This window comes from Heteronotia binoei, chromosome 5 (genome assembly GCF_032191835.1).
Source record: "Heteronotia binoei isolate CCM8104 ecotype False Entrance Well chromosome 5, APGP_CSIRO_Hbin_v1, whole genome shotgun sequence".
Lineage (NCBI taxonomy): Eukaryota > Metazoa > Chordata > Lepidosauria > Squamata > Gekkonidae > Heteronotia > Heteronotia binoei.
The window spans coordinates 169,611,903-169,635,664 of NC_083227.1; the positions used below are offsets into that span (position 1 = coordinate 169,611,903).

At 45.0% G+C, this 23,762-nt stretch overlaps 1 protein-coding gene across 1 annotated transcript; it reads right to left on the bottom strand.

Moving 5' to 3' along the window:
• Positions 1-5,007: 5,007 nt before the first annotated feature.
• On the bottom strand, positions 5,008-6,767 carry LOC132571550 (ATP-dependent RNA helicase DDX39A-like). Its single transcript, XM_060238349.1, has 3 exons — positions 6,549-6,767; positions 5,783-5,910; positions 5,008-5,127 (listed from the first exon to the last, which is right to left on the bottom strand). The coding sequence occupies exons 1-3, from the start codon at positions 6,754-6,756 to the stop codon at positions 5,023-5,025; spliced, it is 441 nt and encodes a 146-aa protein (XP_060094332.1). The 5' UTR covers positions 6,757-6,767; the 3' UTR covers positions 5,008-5,022.
• Positions 6,768-23,762: the final 16,995 nt, after the last annotated feature.

Sequence of the window (23,762 nt, forward strand, 5' to 3'; positions counted from 1 at the left end):
AGTCCTTTTTACCTTTTACAGCCTCCATTACTTTGTTTGTTAACCATGCAGGCCTTCTCTTATACCTGTTTGTGCCTTTCCTAACTTGTGGTATATATTTTATCTGAGCTTCTAGGATTGTAGTTTTAAATAGCCTCCAAGACTCCCCAAGGGTTTTGACTGTATTTACCTTTCCTTTCAGTTTCCTCTTCACATGCCTCCTCATCTCAGAGAATTTACCCCTTTTAAAGTTAAACGTGGTTGTGCTGGTCTTTTGGGGCAACTCTCTATTTATACAAATGGTGAAATCCTAAGTAATGCCCAAGACTTGGTGAGAGATGTAGAAGTGATCGCACCGCTTAGGAGCAGTGACCAAGAACACTCCCTCTTAACCAGGCTGACTCTGCATGGCTTGAGCAGTACTTCCTCTTCCTACCCCTTGCTGGTTGTGATATTTGTGAAATCATCAAACCATTTCACCCTCAAACACAGTGGAATATCTGCAAAAGGGCATCAAACGTTCCAGATTTCTTAACCCTAACACTACCAAATTCACAAAACAGATTTAATGGTTGGCTACATCACACCTGAAGAGGCAAGTTTTCTGCTCAGCAATGTGTCACCTCCCTGCACTCACCTCTCTTCCTGAGACATGGCGATGTGAATGGCAATGGCAGGAAAGTTTTGCTCAACCAGGAGCTGGGCTAGTGCCACGCAGCGTTGCACTGATTTCACAAATATCACAACCAGCAAGGGGTAGGAAGAGGAAGGGGGGTTAACCAGGAAGCCCACAGGGACTTGGGACTTGGTTCAGTCCTCAATCCTAGAGCCGGGAACAGCATTTAGAAATGATGGATGCTAGCCCTCTTGCACACAACCTTTGTTTAACTCCAGCCCATCCAACAAGTCAAAGAGCTTGCGGTTTGTCTCCGTGTCCTTCAGCTTCACATAGTCCTGCTCAAGCCATGCAGAGTCAGCCTGGTCTCATCATCCACAAACACCTCCATGGGCAGCAAGCCAGGAAGAAACACAACCTGTTGTAGATAAATGATGGCAAAATTCTCCCCGTACAGCCATCATGCTTTAAACATTAAAATTTACTTGAAAAATGTAGAAATATCAAAACTCCCATAACAACAGGCACAGCTCTGATTATAACAAAGGAGGCTGGGGGCAGAAACAGAACTATTTCATCCATAGAATTGCAGATCAACTCTCAGCATGACCAAGAACACTCCCTCTTAACCATTGCAGGGAGAATTCCCATGACTATTAATTATCTGCAATATTAGTTTAAGTGCCTGGCAGCACAGAGAACGCAGTTGATACGTATGTGTAGTACATTTCATAAAAGTTCCAAGTTAAACAATTCCCAATCCACTGTGGTAACAATGAAGACACAGAAACACTCAGAACTAGAATGTCAACTGCAAACTTCCCAATTATCAATGGTATTGCATGCCTGATTGTACCCAGTGTATTTTCCCCTCTGGATGCTGCAGCTCACTAGTTAAACCTATGGAGAACAGAATACGTTAGCCCTTCTCACCTAAATAAACCTGTAGGTCAACGGCAGAGCATATTTTGCTCAAAAGACCTCCAAACCCTCACATCTACAATTAAAAAGATCAAAAACCCTGCAAAGTCACTGCCATTTAAAGAACAGAACTTCTATATTTTTAACTCTGGAACCAGAAAGTTATTTTAACTGGCTGCTGGGCAGCATGTACTTCCCCTACTAACAGTGTTCACTGAAACATGGACACAGGAAGCTGCCTTATACTGAATCAGGAGAGAGTTGAGAAATCTTATTAGATCTTCTAGATCCCTATATATTTTGTTATATGCTTTGTCAGAGGATCTTTCATAGAAATCTTCTCTATTAAATCTAGATCTAATAAAACTCAACACGCATCTTGTTTCTCTTTTCTCCTAAGCTACTGGTGTGATCTTATCTTCTTCCTGTTATACTGAAAGAGACCATCATGGTCAATGTTACCTAGTCAGACTGGCAGAGGCTCTCCAGGGTGTTTAGTGAAGGTCTTTCACATCACCTATTACCTCATCCTCTAAATTAAAAGTGTTGGGGATTGAACCTAGGAACTTCTGCATGCCAAGCAGATGCTCTACCACTGAGCCCCAGCTCCAATTCAGCCTTGGTTCTGGACAAGGATGGACACTCCACCAGTTTATGGTGACCCTGCTTACATTCAGCAAACACATATGTGGTGGTATTTTATCCAAATGCTACTTGAAAACAAGATGCAAAATCAGAGGCTCAAGTAAGTGCTTTACATAGGCTCCGGTACCCTCCTTGTCAAGATCCCCTTTCTTTGAAGTGAAGCTGGAAGACAAAAAACCCCATGGTCAGAAATACTTAGGAGGAAGGAGGTTCAGGAGGGGTGGGAGTTTCTTAAAAGCGAAATACTGAAAGCTCAATCACAGACTATTTCTATGAGAAGAAAAAATGGAAAAAGCCTAAAGAAGCCGAAGTGGCTCCATAAACAGCTCTCTAAAGACATGAGAAATAAAAAAGACTTCTTTAGGAATTGGAAAGAGGTCTTTAGAACCAAGGATGAATATAAACAAATCACCAGTGCTTGTAGAGAAAAAGTTAGGAAAGCTAAAGCTCAGTATGAGCTTAGGCTGGCCAAAGATGCTAAAAACAACAAAAAAGGCTTATTTTCTTATGTTCAGAGTAAGAAAAAGAGCAAGGACATGGTAGGCCCATTGCGAGGGCAAGAAAGTGAAATTGTAACAGGTAATGAAGAGAGGGCGGAACTGCTCAATTCCTACTTTTCCTCAGTCTTCTCTTCTGAGGGAAATGGTGCTCAACATGGCAAAAACAGAACATATATGGAGGGTATGAAGTTCCAACCTAGGATCAGCATAGGGGTAGTACATAAACACTTAGTTTCTTTAAATAAATCTAAGTCCTCAGGGCCAGATGAATTGCATCCAAGGGTTTTAAAAGAAAGAGGATGTAATTTCTGAGCCTCTGGCTTTTATTTTTGAGAATTCTTGGAGAACAGGAGAGGCGCAGGAAGATTGGAAGCGGGCGAATGTTGTCCCCATCTTCAAGAAGGGGGGAAAAGACAATCTGGGTAACTACCAACCCATCAGCTTGACATCTATACCTCGAAAAGTTTTAGAACAAATAATCAAACAGTTGGTCCTGGAACATTTAGAAAGAATGGATGTGATTACTACGAATCAGCATCGTTGTCTCAAGAACAAGTCATGTCAGACTAAACTGATCTCTTTTTTTGAGAAAGTGACTACCTTGCTGGATCAGGGGAATGCTGTGGACATCGTTTATCTTGATTTCAGTAAGGCTTTTGATAAGGTTCCACATACTATCCTTGTTGACAAGTTGGTAAAATGTGGTTTGGATCCTGTTACCGTTAGGTGGATCTGTAACTGGTTGACAAATCACATCCAAAGAGTGCTTGTGAATGGTTCCTCATCCTCTTGGAGAGGAGTGACAACTGGAGTGCCTCAAGGATCTGTCCTGGGACCTGTTTTGTTCAACATCTTTATCAATGATTTGGATGAAGGAAGAGAGGGAATGCTTATTAAATTTGCAGATGATACTAAATTGGGAGGGGTTGCAAACACAGAAGAAGAAAAAACAGGATACAGGATGACCTTGACGGGCTGGAAAACTGGGCTAAAATCAATAAAATGAATTTTAACAGGGATAAATGTAAAGTTCTGCATTTAGGTAGGAAAAATCCAATGCATAGTTATACGATGGGGGAGACTTGTCTTAGCAGCAGTATGTGAGAAAAGGATCTAGGGGTCTTAGTGGATCATACGCTGAACATGAGTCAATAGTGTGATGCGGTGGCTAAAAAGGCAAATGCAATTTTGGGCTGTATCAACAGAAGTATAGTGTCCAGATCACTTGATGTGATGGTATGGCTTTACTCTGCTCTGGTAAGACCTCACCTGGAGTATTGTGTTCAGTTTTGGGCACCACATTTTAAGAAGGATATAGACAAACTGGAATGGGTCCAGAGGAGGGTGACAAAGATGGTGAGAAGTCTGGAGACTAAGTCCTATGAGGAAAGGTTGAAGGAGCTGGGCATGTTTAGCCTGGAGAAGAGGCGGCTGAGAGGTGATATGATCTCCATGTTCAAGTACTTGAAGGGCTGTCATATAGAGGATGGTGTGGAATTGTTTTCTGTGGCCCCGGAAGGTGGGACCGGAACCAATGGGTTGAAAGTAAATCAAAAGAGTTTCCGGTACAACATTAGGAAGAACTTCCTGACCGTTAGAGCAATTCCTCAGTGGAACAGGCTTCCTCGGGAGGTGGTGGGCTCTCCTTCCTTGGAGATTTTTAAACAGAGGCTAGATGGCCATCTGACAGCAATGAGGATCCTGTGAATTTAGGGAGAGGTGTTTGTGAGTTTAGAGCAGTTCCTCAGTGGAACAGGCTTCCTTGGGAGGTGGTGGGCTCTCCTTCCTTGGAGGTGTTTAAACAGACGCTAGACGGCCATCTGACAGCAATGAAGATCCTGTGAATTTTGGGGGAGGTGTCTGTGAGTTTCCTGCACTGTGCAGGGGGTTGGACTAGATGACCCTAGAGGTCCCTTCCAACTCTACGATTCCATGAAGAATGCTTCTACAGATGTGATGCGGTACATAGAGAAAGAAGGGACTGCAATAAATTGTGACAAGCAACTGGACTGTTTCAACTCACGTCCCCACCCCCCAGGCCCATCAGACCTACTCGTCCCCTAGAACCAACATTCGAGGCCCTCTGGCACAGAGAAGCAGAGATAAGCTGTCATACAGTATAACAGTGTCTGGAATTAGTAATATTAGCCTCAAGCTACACAGTCAAAGAAGACTGTCCATTCCACGAGCTGATGTTCATGTTGCAGTGCTTACATGCTCATCAAGTGGGTGGACTTTCCTAAAATCAGTAAAGGCACCACTCTCACTACATGCTCCTTCTCAAATAATGTATCATTCCGTAATTAATTACCCTACAGCCTTTCCATCGTTAGTCTTCCTGGGATTTTATATCTTTTGGGGTTAACTACAGTGTTTTTCAGAAGACATATACTTGGAAAAACGCTCATATTCCTTGCTGATCTGAAAGGCCAGCTCCCGGGTGTGGCACGTCACAAACACTGACACCTGCAAGAAAGAAAAAGGACATGATTATAAAAGCAGCACAAAGGACTTTTCCCTGCCCTCTGAACCACCAGTCCCCCAGCTTAATTTTGAAAACCAGCTTCCAGTAGAGTGCGTGGTGTCACTCAGAACCCCGTCACATTACATTATTTACAAAACTACCCAACGTAGTTGGTGTAATAAGCTATAGCACTGTCTCAGAGCATTCTGGGGGAGCTGGAAATTAGGTAACGTGCCCTTGCTTAGAAAAATAACAAGCAGCAACTAGTAATTTTCTAGCCACATTTTCTACTGGTTGGGCTTAGTCTTTTATTGGAAGGAGTTTAGAACTGTGACTTCTCAGGCAGCTCAGTTGCTTTCCTTTTTGGAACATGAGACCCCAAAGTCTGGCAACAGTCGTGCAGGTCCAGAAATTAATTCAGACCTCTCATCCACTATTTTAGCAGCAATAGGCAGCAAGCAGCGCTCCCTCCTGTACCAAGCTGGGGCATCAAAATGCTCTATTAACATCTGTTCCATAATAGATTTATCTGGAATATTATTGCCAAAGAGCTTCCACAGCATGCTTTATCAAACTGTCATTCTGTCATCTTGTCCCATCTTATCTGATCCCTCTGTACATCCAGTTTTCTATTAGCACCATGATGGTCGTAACTACCACAGACCTGTATGGTTCAATCTGCTGCAGAGTTGCCAAGACAAAGACAGCAGTTTTGCCCATGCCCGATTTGGCTTGGCATAACACATCCATGCCCAAGATAGCCTGTGGAATGCATTCACGCTGCACTGAGAGGGCAAGAGAAGAAGTCATCACACAAAGTGGGGGAGGTATTAAGCAGCCCCCAGGATAAATGGGAGAACCCAGAGTAAATGGCATGAACCCCAGGAGGCCTGCATCCCAGTCTTCTTTCTCCTCTTTAAGTCTTGACACCATAAGGTCAACCTCACTGCACACTTTCTAAGGAAATTAGCAATGCTACTGTCACACCAACAGCTTCACTTCTAGCAACTGTACTGGAGCTTTCCAGATTTATCACTCTGAATTACACATTAAAGTGAGGACAGGGAGATTAGTTAACCCACAGAAGTATCTGGCTGCAGCAGGCTTGAGGACTGAGTAATTTAAAAGTCACGTGGCTAATGGGGCTTCTCTGCTCAGCTAAGCTAATACACATATGAGACCCCTAAGCCTAAAGGGAACTACTCAACTGGTAAAACGCAGCTGGGCATCACCCATATGGAATCTTAACAGCACTAATTAGGTAGCATTTCTCAAAACACAGTAACCTCAGTAGTAATTCCAAAGAACACCCTCCCACCCCCTGCAGCCCCCAGCTCTCACCCTGCACTGCGTGGCTCCACTGGCAGTGGCTCCCTGGTGGGTGGGCTGGCGAGGGGCTCAAGGGCCTTGGCTCAGCTCCTACCTTCTGAAGGATGCTCAAAGCCACAGTCCACAATGGCACGAAGCAGCTCTGGCTTCAGAAGGAAGTCTCGGAAACCAGAACTGTGGATGGAGACATTGGAGCCCTTCACATCCTTTTTAGCAGGGATGGAGGCTGCATCAGTTACTGCCTGAGGATCTTCATCTTCTTCATAGTCTAGCAACTCATTCTCCACATCCTGTTCAGCCATATCCTAATAGTACAATAGAAGCCCAGGGTTAGAATTAAAGGACAATGAAAAAAACTCATAAATCCGGGCTTTGGCAAGACTAGGAGATCTGAAATGTGAGTTTGGCAGCAATTACAGCTGTGGGCAACCATTCAGGAATATCAGACTGAACCTCTCCATTTTTATATTAGATTTATATCCCACCTTCCCCACAAGCGAGGTCAGGGCAGGTAACAACAAAAGAGCTTACATTACCATTAAAATAAGTTATCACAATAAATTACTTAAACCCATTTTAAAATGGCAGAAAAATAAATTTATCTCTCTCTCTCTCTCGGCTTGGCTTCAACCAGCAACCTCTGCTAATGTCCAAGGCGGGCAACTCTGTTTTCCCAATGCTCTGAAGCTATGTCCTTAAAGCATGCAACAAACTGCTCTTAGGCTTTCTTCATGCATTACTTTTTTTTAAAAAGCCCAATTAGGATTTTCCTATAAAGATGGAGAAGCTCCTTACAGTCAGCAAAAACAAGACCTGGAGCTGATTGCGGCTCAGATTATGAGCTACTCATTGCAAAATTCAGGCTTAAACTGAAAAAAACTGGGGAAGCCCTTAGGCCAGGGGTGGCCAACGGTAGCTCTCCAGATGTTTTTTGCCTACAACTCCCATCAGCCCCAGCCAGCATGGCCAATGGCTGGGGCTGATGGGAATTGTAGGAAAAAACATCTGGGGAGCTACCGTTGGCCACCCCTGCATTAGGTCATTCAGGTTTGACCTTGATCATATCCCTTATAAATATATAGTGGAGGTGAAGAATAGGCTTAAGGAACTAGAGCTGATAAACAGTGCCTGAAGAACTGTGGACGGAGGTTCATGACATTGTACAAAAGGCAGCAATCAGAACCATCCCAAAGAAAAAGAAATGCAAGAAAGCAAAGTGGCTGTCTAATGAGGCTTTACAAATAGTTGGGGAAAGGAAAGCGAAAGGCAAAGGTGAAAAGGAAAAATTCACCCAAATGAATGCAGATTTTCAGAGAACGGCAAGGAGAGAGATAAGGAGGCCTTCCTGAAGGAACAATGCAAAACAATAGAGGAAAATAACAGAATGGGAAGGACAAGAGATCTCTTCAAGAAAATTGGAGATATCAAGGGAACATTTCATGCAAAGATGGCCATGATAAAGGACAAAAATGGTAGGGACCTAACAGAAGCAGATGAGATTAGGAAGAGGTGGCAGGAATACACAGAAAAATTATATAAGAAGTATCTCAAAATTATATAAGAAGGATCTTGACTACTATGACAGTAAACTCACTGAACTTGAGCCAGACATCCTGGAGTGTGAAGTCAAATGGGCCTTAGAAAGCATTACTAACAACAAAGTGAGCAGAGATGACAGTATCCCAGTTGAGCTACTCAAAGTCTTAAAAGAAGATGCTGTTAAGGTGATGCACAAATTATGTCAGCAAATTTGGAAAATGCAACAGTGGCCACAGGATTGAAAAATGTCAGTTTATATCCCAGTCCAAAAGAAGAGTAAACTTGTAATATGTCCCCCTCCCACATGTAACCCCATTCATCTCGGAGAGAAAGCCCCCCTTTTTATTTCCAAAACGACATCCGCGGTGTCTTGAGACTGCAGTTGCAGCCTGGCCTGGCGCCCCACTCCCCTCCTGCTGTCCGCCCTCTGGCAGCAAGAGACGCCGGTGCAGCACAAGGCGCGCAGATCTTCGGAGCCCGCAAGCCATGGCAGGACCTTCAGGCTGCACCCAAGAGCCTCTCCCAGAACATCCTTCTGCCCCGAAGACCGGAGCCCGGCTGCAGGCCTGGGAGCCGAAAGGGTCGCTTCTCTGGCTTGACTCAAGCGGGAGGGCTTAACAGCCGCCCAGGCGAAGCGGAGGCGCCTCGCTGCTGCCCTCCACTGAGACCCAAAGACGCTCCCGCTTCCTCCTTTACTGCAAGGCTCCACCCGCAGCAGAGAGAAAGCCCTTCCCGCTGTCCGGCCCAACTCCGCCTCTCTGCGCTAAAGAGGCAGGGAAAGAGCCGCCGACTAAAACGGCCCGCTTGGTGACTGGCTGAAGAGGCAAGCCTTGCCGGCCCCTGCTGCGGCTCTCTGCGCGGCTTTACTCGCCTTGGGTTCTTTCCAAGAGGGTGGCGGCGCCAGGCTGGGAGGGGACTCATTGCCATTTGGGGATGTTATCGGTTTTTCTCCGTCTAGGGTAACGTGACTAGCGAGAGTAACAGTTTAGGGGAACACTTCTAAGCAAATCTTTGGCACTGTGGAGGAGGAGGAAGGTTCCTCGAACGCCAGATCAGATGCCACGTGGGGTCTTCTGGTTGGAGACTTTCTGTATTTTAATAATAATAATAATAATAATAATAATATTTTATTTATACCCCGCCGAGGCAGGCTCAGGGCGGCTTACAAGGCATGACCGAGCCATGTTAAACAATAAAACAGTTGTACAATACAATTCACAGTTTACCATTAAGTTTTTACATAATCTAAAATAGTCTAATCGCTGCTATCTCAGTTATTGATGTTAATGATGGCATGATGTTTATTTCAAGCTCCATCTCGGAAGGCTAGCCCTACGGAATTGGCTAAGGTCCACTGTTGAATCCAAGCCAGCTCTGACCCTATGGCAGGGGTGGGGAACCTTTCTTTTGCCAAGGGCCATACTGATATTTATAACATCATTCGCTGGCCATAAAAAGCTATCACCTTAAAAAACAGTCCACCGCCAAGGGAGAACAATTCAGGCTAGCAAAATTAATGCAAATAATGGTTTTTCTATTTGAAATCATGTGGGGACAGACTAATCTGGCACACACACATATGGCCCCCTGCCCTAGGCAATTGCATAGGTCCAGGTTTCTTTGTAGAAAAAGCTCAGCAGGAACTCAGTAGCATATTAGACCACATCCCCTAATATTAGTATATTAGGTCACACACTCATTAGCATATTAGGCCACACCACCTGGGATAATCAAGTGCAAACTGAACGGTGACAGTAACTTTTCCAGGCCCTGCAGCAATTCTGGCCGGCCAGCCAGGCCTCAGGGAGGCTGCCGCACAGTACATCTGAGCCCTGTGATCCCTGTCTGGCCCTGTGCCCTCACATTCTGGTATTTTGGAAGAGGGAGAAAAAGTCTATCTGTCCACTCTATCCTGTATAGAATTTTTAAACTTCTGTCATTCCACCAGCCCCGCCCCCCAGTCATATCTTTTAAACTGAGAAGTTCCAGATTCTTCAGGCTTTCCTCATAGGAAAAATAGAAAAATCTCTCTGAAACTCATGCTGAGCCAAAATGGGAGAGGAAAGTGGGCGGTCTGCAACTTTTTCATACATTCCCAGGGTCCTCTCTTTCCACCCCCACACCTGCATGCACCTATCTGTTTGTGTATTCTTCTCCAGCTTGCAAGCACTCCTAATGCCCATGTTCAATTGCCTGCACCACCTACACACCCCTTCCTCAACAGCACTGGCCAGTATATGCAGTTGGGAGTGCTGTTGCCATTGCCATCAGGAATGCCAGCACTGTGTACCACCCTTACTGGGCCCTGGTAGCTGCTATATCTCAAAATATGCTGACACATTTAGTAGGCCTTTCCTTCAGCTACTGCTACTGGAACTCTGCCTCAAGCTACAACCAAGAAAATCTTTTGACAGCTATTTTTCATACTTTTCCTTGGCTGAAACACTGGGAAATTGCTGTGAATGGTAGCAGAGAATTGTACTGCAATTAATGAATTAATTTCAAGTTATAAGAAGTTCACACAAGCTTTTCTGCAGTTATCCCAAAAAGGATATTTATGAGGGGCTTGCAGCTTTTTACTGGCTATGTTTCCCATGCCTTTAAAAGCAACCTGTTTTTCAGATATTTAGCCAGTGAACTTCTTTCATCCTTTTTAATATCTACAGAAGGAGTTTAATTTTGGTGTCAGACAGCTGTTAAAAGCAGGACCAGTAAAATGGTGCCAAGTTCATAGTACCATCACTTCCAGCAGTAATCTCCAATAATCTCTTTCTGCCCCACACCTAACTCTTACTCACTAACACAGAAATCTCAGAAAGGTCAGGTGGCTACAACTAGGGGTGCCAACTTTTCATTGGCAGAGCTCCTATGTCTGCAACAACAGTATGATGAACAGAAAAGTTTCATCCAGTAAAAATGGAAGGAGGGAAAGAAAGAGAAAGGGAAATAATGAAATGGAAGGAAAGGAAAAGAAAAGAAAGACATGGAAAGAAAGAACATAAGAGAAGTCATGTTGGATCAGGCCAGTGGATCATCCAGTCCAAAATTCTCTCACACAGTGCCCAAAAGGCACCATAATGTCCACCACTGGGGCCAGGACACTAGAAGCCCTCCCACTGTTGCTCCCCCCCCCCAGCACCAATAATACCAACAGAGCATCACTTGCAGGGAAAGAAAGAAGGGGGGATAAAGAAAAAAAGTCTTACTCACCATCAGATGACCCCAGCCAGCAACAATTCTGCCCAGGAGTCGTTTGGTTAAAAAAAAGAAAAGCTACTGGAATGCCCACTCCCCTACCCTCCTGGCTGAAAAAAACATTCCCCCTTCTTTGCCACTCAGGACTCCTGGGGAAATCTCCCCTAGAGAACATATTGCAAGGCATATGAAAGCTCATACCTTGAAGAACACTTCATGGGTCTAGGTGCCAGTGGACTCCGGCTTTTCTCTCAAACACTGGGAGGAGGGAGAAGGAAGGAGAGGCAGCCCAGCTCATATGCACAACAGAGAGACATTGGGGGTGGAAGAAAGCAAAATGGGGCTCAGGCTTTGCAGCCCATGTCAATCTTCAAGCCTAACTTTTCTCTGCACAACACAGACGTTGGGGGATGGAAAGAAGGAAAACAGTTCAGGCTTTGCATCCTGTCAGTCTTCAAGCCTCGCTTTTATCTGCACAACACAGAGACGTTGGGGGATGGAAGGAAGGAAAACGGAGCTCAGGCTTTGCAGCCTATGTCAGTCTTCAAGCCTCATTTTTATCTGCACAACACAGAGACGTTGGGGGATGGAAGGAAGGAAAATGGAGCTCAGGCTTTGCAGCCTGTGTCAATCTTCAAGCCTAGCTTTTCTCTGCACAACAGAGAGACAGGAAAGGAAGGAAGCAGAGCTCATACTTTGCTGGGGGCAGGGCTAGCTTTGACTTTTCTTGTGACCCAGTATTTAGGCTTCTGTGGCCCAATCCTGGGTTGTGACCCTGCAAATGGAAAACGCTGCTGTGAGGGACCCAGTCAAAGCCTGGTTGGGAGGATGACCACTTTAAATTTCTCCCCATTCACCTTCCCTCAATCCCTCAAGCACACACTCAGAAATCCTGTCAGACCTCAAAAATAATAAGCACTAGACGGTTTTTAACTTAAAAACCACAAAGCAGATTTATTAGATAACAAAAGGCAAGGAAAAGGGATCAAAATAATATTGATTAAAACTGTTCAATATGAAAATGCAAATCAGTTGACAGCAGATGGTTGGCAAATAAACAAATATTGAATGCAGAGATTTTATCAGGCTGAGGTAAAACATAAAAATATTTAACACTGGCAGAAGATTTTCAAAACAATAAATAGGCAGGCTTCAGAATTCCATAGAATTCTTCTTCAGACAGGCTGTGCCTTCTGGGCACTAAGAATGCTCTTCAGTTCAGATTAAATAGCTCTGTTCTCTGGCTACTCAAAATTATAAAATAACAAACTCACTGTCACTTTCCACACATATATAGAGAACTCCTGACACATATAGAGAACTCTCCTTCACAGTCACTCCACTAGCTAACTTCCAGGACTCGCACCCCTGAGATCTAATACCAGCCCTTCACTACTGGTGTGTCTCTGCCCCAAGCTAGTTTTCTGGGTAACCCTGCTGACCACCAGAATCCAGTTCTCCCTTCTGTGCGTTTGTGTGATCTCAGTTTGTACACGGAGATTGCCTGAATGTGCTGGCAAATCTCTCTCAGAGAGTTTCCTTCACAGAAGGTGCTTGGTTTTGCCCTCTTCTGGCTTCAAACTCTCTTTCAGACAGCAGCTAAACCTAGCTGTGTCTCCCACAAGGAACTCAGCCTCACTGGCTGTTCTCAGCTCCTTGTCCAGTTGTTCTCACAACTGACCGGCCTAAGCCCACAGTCTTCACTTCAGACTCTCTCTCTCTCTGAAGACTCCCCAGATAGAACTCAATTCCTGAGGTGTTTTTCTGCTAAGCAAGCCTCATTTTGTTACTTTTTCATTGCTAGGGCAACATTTCAGCCAATAGCTGCAAGCCTGTTCCCCAGCTACTCAGGCTAAATCCCTGAGTCCATCACAGCCGCTTTAGGGCATACATTAACATGCACAATTCTATCTTCCTGCTCTAAGGCAGTGACTCCCAACCTTTTTGGCACCAAGGACCAGCTTAGTGGAAGCCTGGGGTTATCTCGTGGAGCACCCCTAAGAGGTAAGCCAACACCAATGCATCTAAGGCAGTGACTCCCAACCTTTTTGGCACCAAGGACCAGCTTAGTGGAAGCCTGGGGTTATCTCGTGGAGCACCCCTAAGAGGTAAGCCAACACCAATGCATACAAATAAATACCTTCCTCTCCCTTCCCTTGCTTTTGCCAACGTCTCCCCCACTATTTTCTTACTGTACTTTTTTTTGCTTTCACCTGCTCTTTCTCTCCCGCACCCCTTACTTTCTGTCTGCCCTGTGCTGTGCTGAGGGTGGGAACCAGGCAAATGTCAGAGCTCCAGATTTCCAGGAAAACTTCTCAGGGAACTTGTCCCATGGCATATCAGGGACCATGGTGCGATGTAGCTGCAGCCCACACCCGGGCTCAATGATAGGTGTGAGTGCAGGAGATGCTGTTGTGCCACCCATCCTCAAGCAAGGGGGATGGGGGAGCATGTTTGGGATCATTGCCCTTGCTTACCTGTCAGTGTGGGTTGTCCCTGTAGCTCAAGCTACCAAAGGTGGGGTACCTGTTAGGGTTCTGAATTGGGAGAGGTCAGCCAGAGTATGGATTTTGTTCTAAGTCCACATGGCAGGGAGCTCTGAGACAGAATCCTGTGCCGTGCGCCCTAACTACTGAGTTGCAAGATGTCCTGCAGAAGTTTTTGTAGAACGTGTGTGTGTGTGATTGGATGCTGGGGAAGGAGCTTGGCCACTCCTGGGAAGGAGATAATTGGCCAAGTCTGTAGTTGGTATCCTGAGCTCCTCTGAGCCTAATGGGCAAGGCTGCAGCAGCAGGGGAGGACTTGAGTTTCAAGTTCAGTGGGCACCTGTGGGCTATGCCTTGTTCTTTCTTGGCATATCTGCCTCTGGCAGGGGACATTCCAAGGCTGAAAGGGCTCAGAAAGCCAACTAACTCTGGCCATGCCCCCAACACTGCCCACAACCATGCTAGTGCAGGGGCCTGTGCCTCAGTTATGCCAACAGGCGGCCACTATACCCCACTGCCTGCAAGCAGTAGGGTGGCACTGGAGACCTGCACTATCATAAGTGGCCCTTACATGGGTGTATCTTGGACATTCACTAAAATGGAGGTCAGTTGGTTACCTGAGTGCTTTCAGCCCCCCCCCCCCACTCCCCCAAATGCTCTGCAAATCGTTGGAGATCCAAAACAAGTGTATACTTGAAGGAAATCTATGTATTTCTGAGAAAAAATGTAAATTCCATTGAGGTACCACTTATCTGCCTCCAGATATTTTCCACATCTAAATTTTCAATCAAATCAAAGTTTACTTTGTGTAATTTTTATTTAATATTTTTTCAGACAGTCTATCCATGTGTGGTGAGATCACTCCATTCTACTCACCAATCAGGCATCAACTATCATAGGAAAAAATTATGTCTATCCGTCAATTGCCTGTAGAATGTCCCTTCATCCTCATGGGGGGCATAAATTCCCAGCACTGGAATCTTGGTCCCAGATAATATAATTTCAACTCCTGCATATCTACCCTGTTCATCTGTGAATACCAGTTCTGGCTTTAAATGAGATTTAATATATAACACAACATCATTTTTCTTGTTACTGCTTGCCAAAATAAATTGTTCTTCCAAAGTATTATGTACCAAATACTTAGAATCTTTTTTTGAAACATGCATCTCTTGTTTGCTTAATGTCTTGTTTTAGCTTTTTTCAGATGATAAAATATTATTTCCCCTTTTTGTGTAGCACTTGCTTCATTTATATTCCATGTTAAGCATTTGTAATCCATAATTACATTCTGTGTGTTAATGAGTCCATGCTTGTATCCTTGGAGTCAGGATCCTTTCTCTATCTTCTGTTGGATCTGCCGTGAGTCTTGTGTTTTTGTTATTCTTGTTGTTGTTGTTCAGTCGCACAGTCGATTCTGCCACGCCAGGCCCTCCTGTCTTCCACCATCCTCTGAAGTCTGCTCAAATTTGTGGTTGTTACATCAGTAACGCTGTCCAGCCATCTCATCTTTTGCCGTCCCCTTCTTCTTTTGCCTTCTGTCTTTCCCAGCATCAGGATCTTCTCCAGTGAGTGCTCCCTTCTCATTTGGTGGCCAAAGTATTTGAGCTTCAGAGTCTTGTGTAGCTTGTTCTAAAGGCTCTGTTTCTTCCTACTCTGTTTTATATCTTCCCAAAAAACCCCTTGCCTTTTGAACAGAATTCAGCCTATATCTCCATTGTTGAAAATTAAAAATTACACCTTCTAACTTGTTCCATCAGAATAAAAATTTCTTTTAAGTTTTTCAGTGAGAAATGTGTAATCTTTTCTTTTGCATAGGATCCTAATTGGAATTTTTTTCAAAACAATCTCTATCGGTCTTGAATTTGACTTTAGGATGTTGAAAACTTTATTCTTTGTTTTTTCCCTAACAAAATGCACCAAGATATATCTTGGTACTTTTTTTAATGTAGCAAATCTTGTATTAATTCTATTGACTTCATTGATTTCAGCATCCATATCATCTTATTCAATTTCTGAGAAATCTCCCAGTGCTTTTACCACTTTCTAATGTTTTCACCAGAAACTTCAGGCAAAGTTCTAAATCTCAAAGTTCTCTCTCTCTCAATTCTAACAAAGCCAATGTATCCATTTCTCTTTCCGAATCTTGCTCTAACATTTCTGTTTTACAGTCCAAAGAATTCTACCTTATAATTAGTATGCTGAACCTCCCCCAAAATTTGTTTAATAGAATGTTCAAACTCTTCTATGATGTCTGATTTCATATTCATAATTTTTTTTCTCCATTTGTCTCTATTTTTCTCCAAAATTGCTCAAATAGATTCAGGAGTAACAATCATTTCTGGAGTCCTCCCCCCCCCCCAAAAAAAAAAAAAATCTAATAATTGAATAGATTTTTCTAGTTCCCTTCATGGTTAAACTGTATATCTGGAAAAAAAAGGTTTTGTGCAATAATTTTGTTAGCTAGTAGATGTCACTCTCACACCATACAAAAACAGGCAAAAAGTTTTTATAATGAGTTTGGATTCTTTCTCTCATCTCCATAGAAATTATATTTTTTAAACCAGCCAACCACAGACTCTTTATAGTAAAACAGAGCTTCCACAGAGTTCAGTTTATGGCTTCTACATGTTATTCATTCAAAAATAAAAAGACTAAAATAACAACCATAGAAAAGCCTCATTTGTTTTAAGCTTTCTTTTTTTTGTGATGGTTTAAAATTATTTTTTGCCGTCAGTTCTTAAAAGAATGGTTGCCATTTTTTTACAAGCCTTTCATCCATTCTTTTTTAACAGCTTCCATCTTATTTTGAAGATCTTCCAACTTATTTCCCATTTGTTCAAATAATTTCTGAATCAAATCAAATCTGGTGTGACTATTTCTCTACATAGACGTCAGTTGAGCCCTTCCTGCTGTCTTCTGTGCTTTCTCCGCTATTTGCCATTATAGGATAAAATCCAAAGCAAGTCTTACAGACCCATTATAGGCTTTATAATTCAAATACTTTCCCTTTTCACTTTCCACAACTTTGAGTCACATCACCATAGTAACAGAAGTCACAGTTTGTGTCATCACCTTATTTTTTGTTGTGTAAAGTCCTCCAATTGAATATAGTCTTTTCGAATAAACAAAAAGTAATCCCACAGAGGTCTGGTCTCTTTAGCTAGTAATTTCAATGCCACGCATATTTGTCAAAAATAAATTTAAAAAAAGAAATTAGAGAAATAGTTTCTTTTCCATTTCAAAATGTTCATATATTTCATCTTTATTAAGCTTTTTGCCAAAAGTTCTTAAGTCCATAAATCCTTCAGATAAATTTTTATAATCTTATAAAAAAAATGGCTCATCTCACTGTAAGAAGTCTCATCTTTGGCTTAGAGGAAATCTCTCTTCATTAGGGTTTGTAGAATCTTTCGGGATCAAGTGCCGTGTTCTACTGGAGAAAGTTTTCCTTCCAGACGTTTCGTTCTCAGCTGCGGAGAACATCCTCAGTGGCGTTGCAGCCAGAGCAGGCGCTCAGACCTTCTTGGCTGCTGTGCATTGAGTGGGGCCAGGGCTACAGCCTAGAAATAGCAGCTCTCCAGCAGCCCTGGCCCCACTCAATGCACAGCAGCCAAGAAGGTCTGAGCACCTGCTCCGGCTGCAACGCCACTGAGGATGTTCTCCGCAGCTGAGAAAGAAACGTCTGGAAGGAAAACTTTCTCCAGTAGAACACGGCACTTGAGCCCGAAAGATTCTACAAACCCTAATGATGTTACCAGCCGTGAAAACCTGAAATCTTTGATAAATCTCTCTTCATCCATAAAGTAATCTATAGACATAAAACCATTTCACATTGGCAAACCCTAGTTCCCTCATTGGTTGGGACTGGGTGGGACTGCACTGCATTTCGCCCATCAAACTATCATTTAAGAGTGCTTGCGTGTCAATGGTTCAGTCTGCTCCTCTCTCCCACCCGAGTGGCTGTTGCTAGCCAACAAGGCTGATTGTCTCAGTGAAATGCAACCAACCTTAGTTCTGGCAGTTATTGGCTCTCCTTACTCTCCCATTGGCTGCGCTGCCTGTCACACTGATTTGCAGAGAAACCCTAACGTGGAATGACTGAGGGAGGGAGAAGGAGGGAGACAAGCCAGAGAAAGGATTCCTTTGATTGGCTGAGAACTCCTCTGGAAAGCAGGGAGAAATGATGCCCTGTGCCAAGAGACTGAAGTCCTGTGCTTAAGTTCAACAACATTGTCAGAGAGAGAATGTTGGTCTGAGGTCTCAGTACAGGCTTCTGAGGCAGAACTCATTGGGCCAGTCCTGACTATGGCTGCCAGTTCCAGGCTCTGTGGTGGTGTCTGAGGAGGCCAGAGGAGTCAGGGCTTCAGAGTGGGGCCTGCCAGACCCAGGTTCTTGCTGTGGGAACTGACTGCATGATTTTGGACGAGTCACAGACTTCCAGACTAACCTGCCTCATGGGGTTGTGAGAGGAGAATGATGTAAGCTGCCTTGGTCCCCCTCACCCCACCCAAGGCTGGCTTGTGGGAATAGGCAGAGGCCCCACGCCACCTCGTTCTCTAGTCTGGGACTTTCTTGTGCCACGGGAAAGTTGAGGGGGGTTGCACTGTGGATCCTGCTGTGCAAATGGGGCCATCTGGTCCCACTCGGCTTCCCTGCGCTGTAGGGAGGTTGAACGGGAATGTGGACGTTTGCATGCAAACAGGGTCATCTGCCCTTCTCTGCTTCCCCTTGCCACAGGGAGGTCAAGCAGGGGTGTGGACGTTTGCATGGAGGGCTCCTCCGTGCAAACGGGAGCATCCAGCCTCACTCAGCTTCCCTGCACCATGGGGAGTTTGAGCTGGGGGGCATTTGTATGGAGGAAACTGGCCTGCATTTGGGCAGGCGCTGGGGGCCCTCCCCCACTAAAGGAGCGGGGGCGGAACCTTGCTGGAGGCAGCAAAAGCCCAGCACCAGCCCTGTCCCCACCACTGTGGAGAAAGACAGCCTATGTAGAGACTGTAGGGAGGGGGAAGGCAATGGAAAGCTGAAGTCAGAGGGGCAGATAAAGGGAAGGAAATAGGGTTGCCAACTCCCAGTTAGGAAATGCCTGAATATTTAAGGGGTGGGGCCTGGAGAGGGTGAGGTTTGAGGAAGGGTGGGGCGTCAGACAGGTACAATGCCATTTTCCCCTGAGGAATCACTGTTGCCAATCTCCAGGTGGCAGCTGGTGATCGTTCAGAATGACAACTGCTCTCTAGATCAGCACCCCTTGAGATGGGGGAGTGAATGCCTTCAATTGGGTGGGTGGGAATATGGCAAGGGGAGCACTCACCCAGAGCCACTTTCTAGAGTCTATTGTATTTTTCTTCACAATGGGCCTTATTTATAGTTATTTCCATAAATCCTTGTAGTTTTAGAGTTTTATTAAGTTTTCATATAAGCAGAAATTAGGGGCAAAGGCTATAGAAAAGAAATGGGTATAGAAAAGAAATAGTACATACATAGACAGAAAAGTAGTCCATTCTGCACGACCATGTGTCATTCACCATACAAAAGACCCTAACATCTTTCTATATTTTCAGCACAAAATCTCAATGCTCAATGTTATATATATATCATTAACTCTTGCTCCAACTTTCTTAATTTGGATCATAGTCTCAATATACATACAATATCGCATAATAATAGTAAGTAAAAAAAAAAATTATGTTTCACATCAGACAATGTTAAACAGAAAATTAGCTAAGAGTGTCAAACCAAATGTATAATAGCTCCCAATTTTTTCTTGCTTCTTCTTTAGATTTGCCACTCAATAATGAAGATAAATAGTCCATCTCAGCTGTCTCCAATATTTTCCCAAACATCTCATACTTTGTAGGCACTAGTTGTAGTTTCCATTTCTGCACGAACAAAATTCTGGCTGCTGTGTTAAGATGTGCCATTAAATGTCTTGCCTCGTTCGTATATTCATTGGAGTATATGTTCAATAAAAATAACTCTGGTTTAAATTGAATCTGTATTTTCAATATATTCTGTAGCAGATCTTGCACCATCTTCCAATAGCTTTTGGCTCTCTTGCAGGTCCACCACATATGATAAAGAGACCCAACATGGGTCACATTTCCAACATTTATTTGACATATTAACACACATTTTTGATAAAAAAAAATTGGGGGGGGGTGTTATATACCATCTATAAAACATCTTATACATATTTTCTTTAAATGCTATTGCCTTAGTCAATTTAATGTTACATTTCCACACTGCCTCCCACTCATCTAAAGTGATGTTACAACCAATATTCTTAGCCCATTGTATCATACAATCTTTTATGGTCTCATCTTGCATTCTCATCTGCAGTAAATATGAGTATGCTTTCGCAAACAATTTCTCCTGGAGCCCCAGAAGAATTTTATCAAATACATATTGTTCCACACTAACACCTGTTGTTTTATCTTTAATGTATCTAGGTTCCATTTGGGTTCTTGACCACCAACTCATATTCATGCCCTCCAATTCTTGCCTAGATTTCAACTGATTGTCTTGTTTCAACAAGTCTTTATACCTACAGATCTTCTTTTGCTTTAGAAGATCTGGTTGTGTAAAGGCTTCAGTTGGAGAAACCCGTCTTGGTATCTTCTGATAAATGTTTGGCTTCAAGCATACCCATGTCAAGTAAAGGGATTTCTGTATCCAACGATTTTTAAAAAATGAGTGCCCTTCCAGTTTTTGATACCAGAGGTATGCATGCCAGCTGTCACGAAATAACAAAGTCAGGAGCCTTTCATGCTTGTTGGTGCTGTTTATTTTCATCATCTGTTAACAGAATCACACCTGCGCTGCTCCGACCTCCTCTCAACCACCAGCCCCTTCTCCCACTCCTGGCTAGCTTAAATCCCTCTTCCCCACACCTGGCTTGTGTTGCCCCTTAAAGGGGCCATGTTCTGACCCCTCTTCACACACCCCTTCCCTTAAAGTGTTCATGGGTGAGCTGCTAGCTATTGCCCAGCGAGAGAAGAAATCCGCATTGGCATGTAGTCTGCCTGGCCAGTGTTAAACTTGTAACGTGTAGGGTCAGAGGGCCAACATCCAGCGCTGACCCTATTGTTGTGATGCCCCTGCTCCTTCAGCCATTTGAGGGCTGCATGAACTGTTACGAGAAAAAAGGGGTTATGGAGGAGGTAGTATCGTATGGAAGTAACCACCCATTTTATGGCTAAGGCCTCCTTCTCTAAGGTTGAGTAATGTGTCTCCCTGGGTAGGAGCTTTTGGCTAATGAAGGTGATGGGGTGTTCTACCCCATCCTGGTCCTGCGCTAGCAGAGCCCCCAACCCCGTACCCGAGGCATCGGTGTACAGTTGGAAGGGCTGCTCAAAATCCGAGGCTCATAATACTGGCTCCGCTGTGAGTACTGCCAGAAGCTGCTACAGCACCCTCTGGCAGGTGGGCGTCCATGTTAGGGACTCCCGAGCTGACTTGTTTAATAGGTCCGACATTGGGGCTGTCAACTGCAGCTTAGTTGGGGATGAACCGGCTGTAGTAGCCTGCCAACCCCAACAACTGCCGGACCTGTTGTTTAGTTCGGGGGTCGGGAGGCCCTGCAAGGCCTCAACTTCGAACTGTACCAGCCCAATTTGCTCCCGGCCCACTATGTGACCCAAGTATTGCAGAAAAAGGTGGGCGAAAGTACAATTTTTTGCATTCAGATGTAAGCCCACTTGTCTGACCAGGTGCAGGACATGCTCCAGATGTGTTAAATGCTCCTGCCACATGCGACTAACGACCACCACATCATCTATATAGGCCGTGGCATAGTCCTCACACCCTTCCAACAATATGTCCACCAACCTTTGAAAGATGGCTGCCACCCTGTGCAGCCTGAAGGGCATGGTTTTGAAATTATATAAACCCCACGGGGTTGCGATTGCCATCTTCTCCTGGTCTTGCTGTCTCAGTGGCACCTACCAGTACCTCTTGGTCATAACCAGCATGGTGAGGAATGGGGCACCCTAGGCATAGAATACGTGTCAAAGTGCGAAATCCTGTTGACCCCCCTGAAGTCATCCTGAGGGATGCCATCCAGCTTTGATACTATTACTATTGGGTTGCGCCACGGACTATGGGACACCTCAATAACCCCTGCCTGTAGCATTGCCTCTACCTCCTGCCTGAGGGGTTCCCAGGTCTTCCGGGGAAGAGGCCGCAGTGGTTCTCGAACCACCTTTTGGGCTCAGTCTCTATCTCGTGTTCCAGCAGGTGTGTCTTTCCGGTTTTTGCAGAAAACACCTCCACTTGCTGTTCCAACAGGGCTCTCAACTCTTCTTTTTGGTCTGTAGACAAACCCTCGGCTGACAGCAAGGCCTCCAGGGCCTGCCCCCCTTACTGCTCATCCCAATGGGGCACTGGGACCGTCTCCCCTTCCTCTTCTGTGACTGCAAAACCAATTGGCCACTCTTGCCGTCCCTTTAAAAGGTTTATATGTAACCAGCGAAGAGGGACCCACGGGGACCCAATCTGTACTCCATAGAGGGAGGTGCCCCGGTGGCCTTCTACTTGAAATGGGCCTGCCCAGGGGTCCCCGTCCCCACGGCACAGGGCAGCATCTCGTACCAACACCCTACCGGGATGGTGAGAGGCTGCACCCATCGATTGTACTGTCACTTTTGCTGGGCCTGCGCATGTAGCAGGTACCAGCGGGCCGCTGCCCTTGCCTGCACTAAGAATTGCTGCAGTCATGCTACATATTCATCTACCAGTTGGGCGGTCCCCACCCGGCTACCTATCCAATCTTCTGCTAAGATTGCCAAGGGCCCATGCAGGGAGCACCCATATAACAGGTGAAACAGGGCATACCGGGTGGAAGCCTGTGTCAGCGCAGGGACATTGAAATTTCAACAAGGAACAGGCTTAGCTTTGTTGAAAACAAAGTTTCCGTTTATTGATTACAGCAATGCATTCCACAACGCAGGTTCATTGATACTAATAACAAAAGGGGTGCAAGCATGAGCATATAAGGATACACATCAAAGGATAGGGGTTTTAAATCATTTCCCACAATAAAACTGGGGCTTCTCTGCTGAGAAAAGCCAGGGCGCCTATCTGTTATCTCCCAACTACATAGCAGTCTCTCCTCCTCTGCAATGGCCTTGCTTGTCCCCTCTAGGCGCCTGGGAATGGCTAGATGTTTTACACTTCAAAGGCCTGCTGGCATTCTGACTTCCCCCCTCCTGGCCATCTCTCTACAATACTATGGTTAGTGTGGCAAAAGGCATAGGGTTAGTTCACAGTAAATAAACAGTTCAGGTCATAAAGTAAACTTCAATGTATACAAGCTGACAGCCTGGGGGAACTCTCTCACTGTGAACAACAGCGGGTCAATCATTCTATCCCAGTCCTTAAGGTTCTCCCCTATGCATCGCTTTGCATCCCCTTCAGGGTCTGGTTGAAATGTTCCACCAGGCTATCTGCTTGGGGATGATAGACAGAAGTCCTCAAATGTTTAACTCCAAGCATCTGGCACAACTATTGAAACAAGCGGGACGTAAAGCTAGGGCCCTGATCCGTTAATATTTCCTTGGGGATTTCCACCCATGCAAAGAAGGACATTAAGGCACGGGCCACCACCAGGGTCTTCATGGTCCACATGGGAAATGCAGTGGGGAAGCGGGTAGCGAAGTCCACCAGGACTAGTAGGAAATCGTTTCCCCGGGGTGCCCGCAGCAATGGTCCTACAAAGTCCAAACCCACCCTCGCAAAGGGCTCCTCCACCAGGGGTAAGGGTTGCAAAGATACTGGGGGCGGTCCCCGGGTAGCAGCCTGTTGGCATCATGGGCAAGTCTTACAAAACTGCCCCACGTCCTTGGTCACTGACGGCCAAAAAGAAATACCGCAAAATCCTTCTTAGGATCTTTGCTTTGGCCAAGTGCCCTGCCCATTCCCCGCCATGGGCTTGCTCCAGGGTTTCCTGGTGCACCCTGTCTGGCAAGATGAACTGTCTAATTACGCCTCCCCCAACTTCTCCTCTCATCTCTCTCCACAACAACCCCTGCTCTTCCACGAACCTGGTAAGTGGGTGATCCTCCGGGCATCCCGCACTGCCCCATCTG

What these genes read in the sequence shown, in the direction of transcription:
- LOC132571550 (XM_060238349.1), bottom strand. Translation starts at nt 6,756, where the DNA reads ATGGCTGAACAGGATGTGGAGAATGAGTTGCTAGACTATGAAGAAGAT. An exon ending in CTTTGAGCATCCTTCAGAAG is followed by an intron (nt 5,911 to 6,548) that starts GTAGGAGCTGAG and finishes TTGCCCTCTCAG; the next exon opens with TGCAGCGTGAATGCATTCCA. An exon ending in TTGAACCATACAGGTCTGTG is followed by an intron (nt 5,128 to 5,782) that starts GTAGTTACGACC and finishes TCTTTCTTGCAG; the next exon opens with GTGTCAGTGTTTGTGACGTG.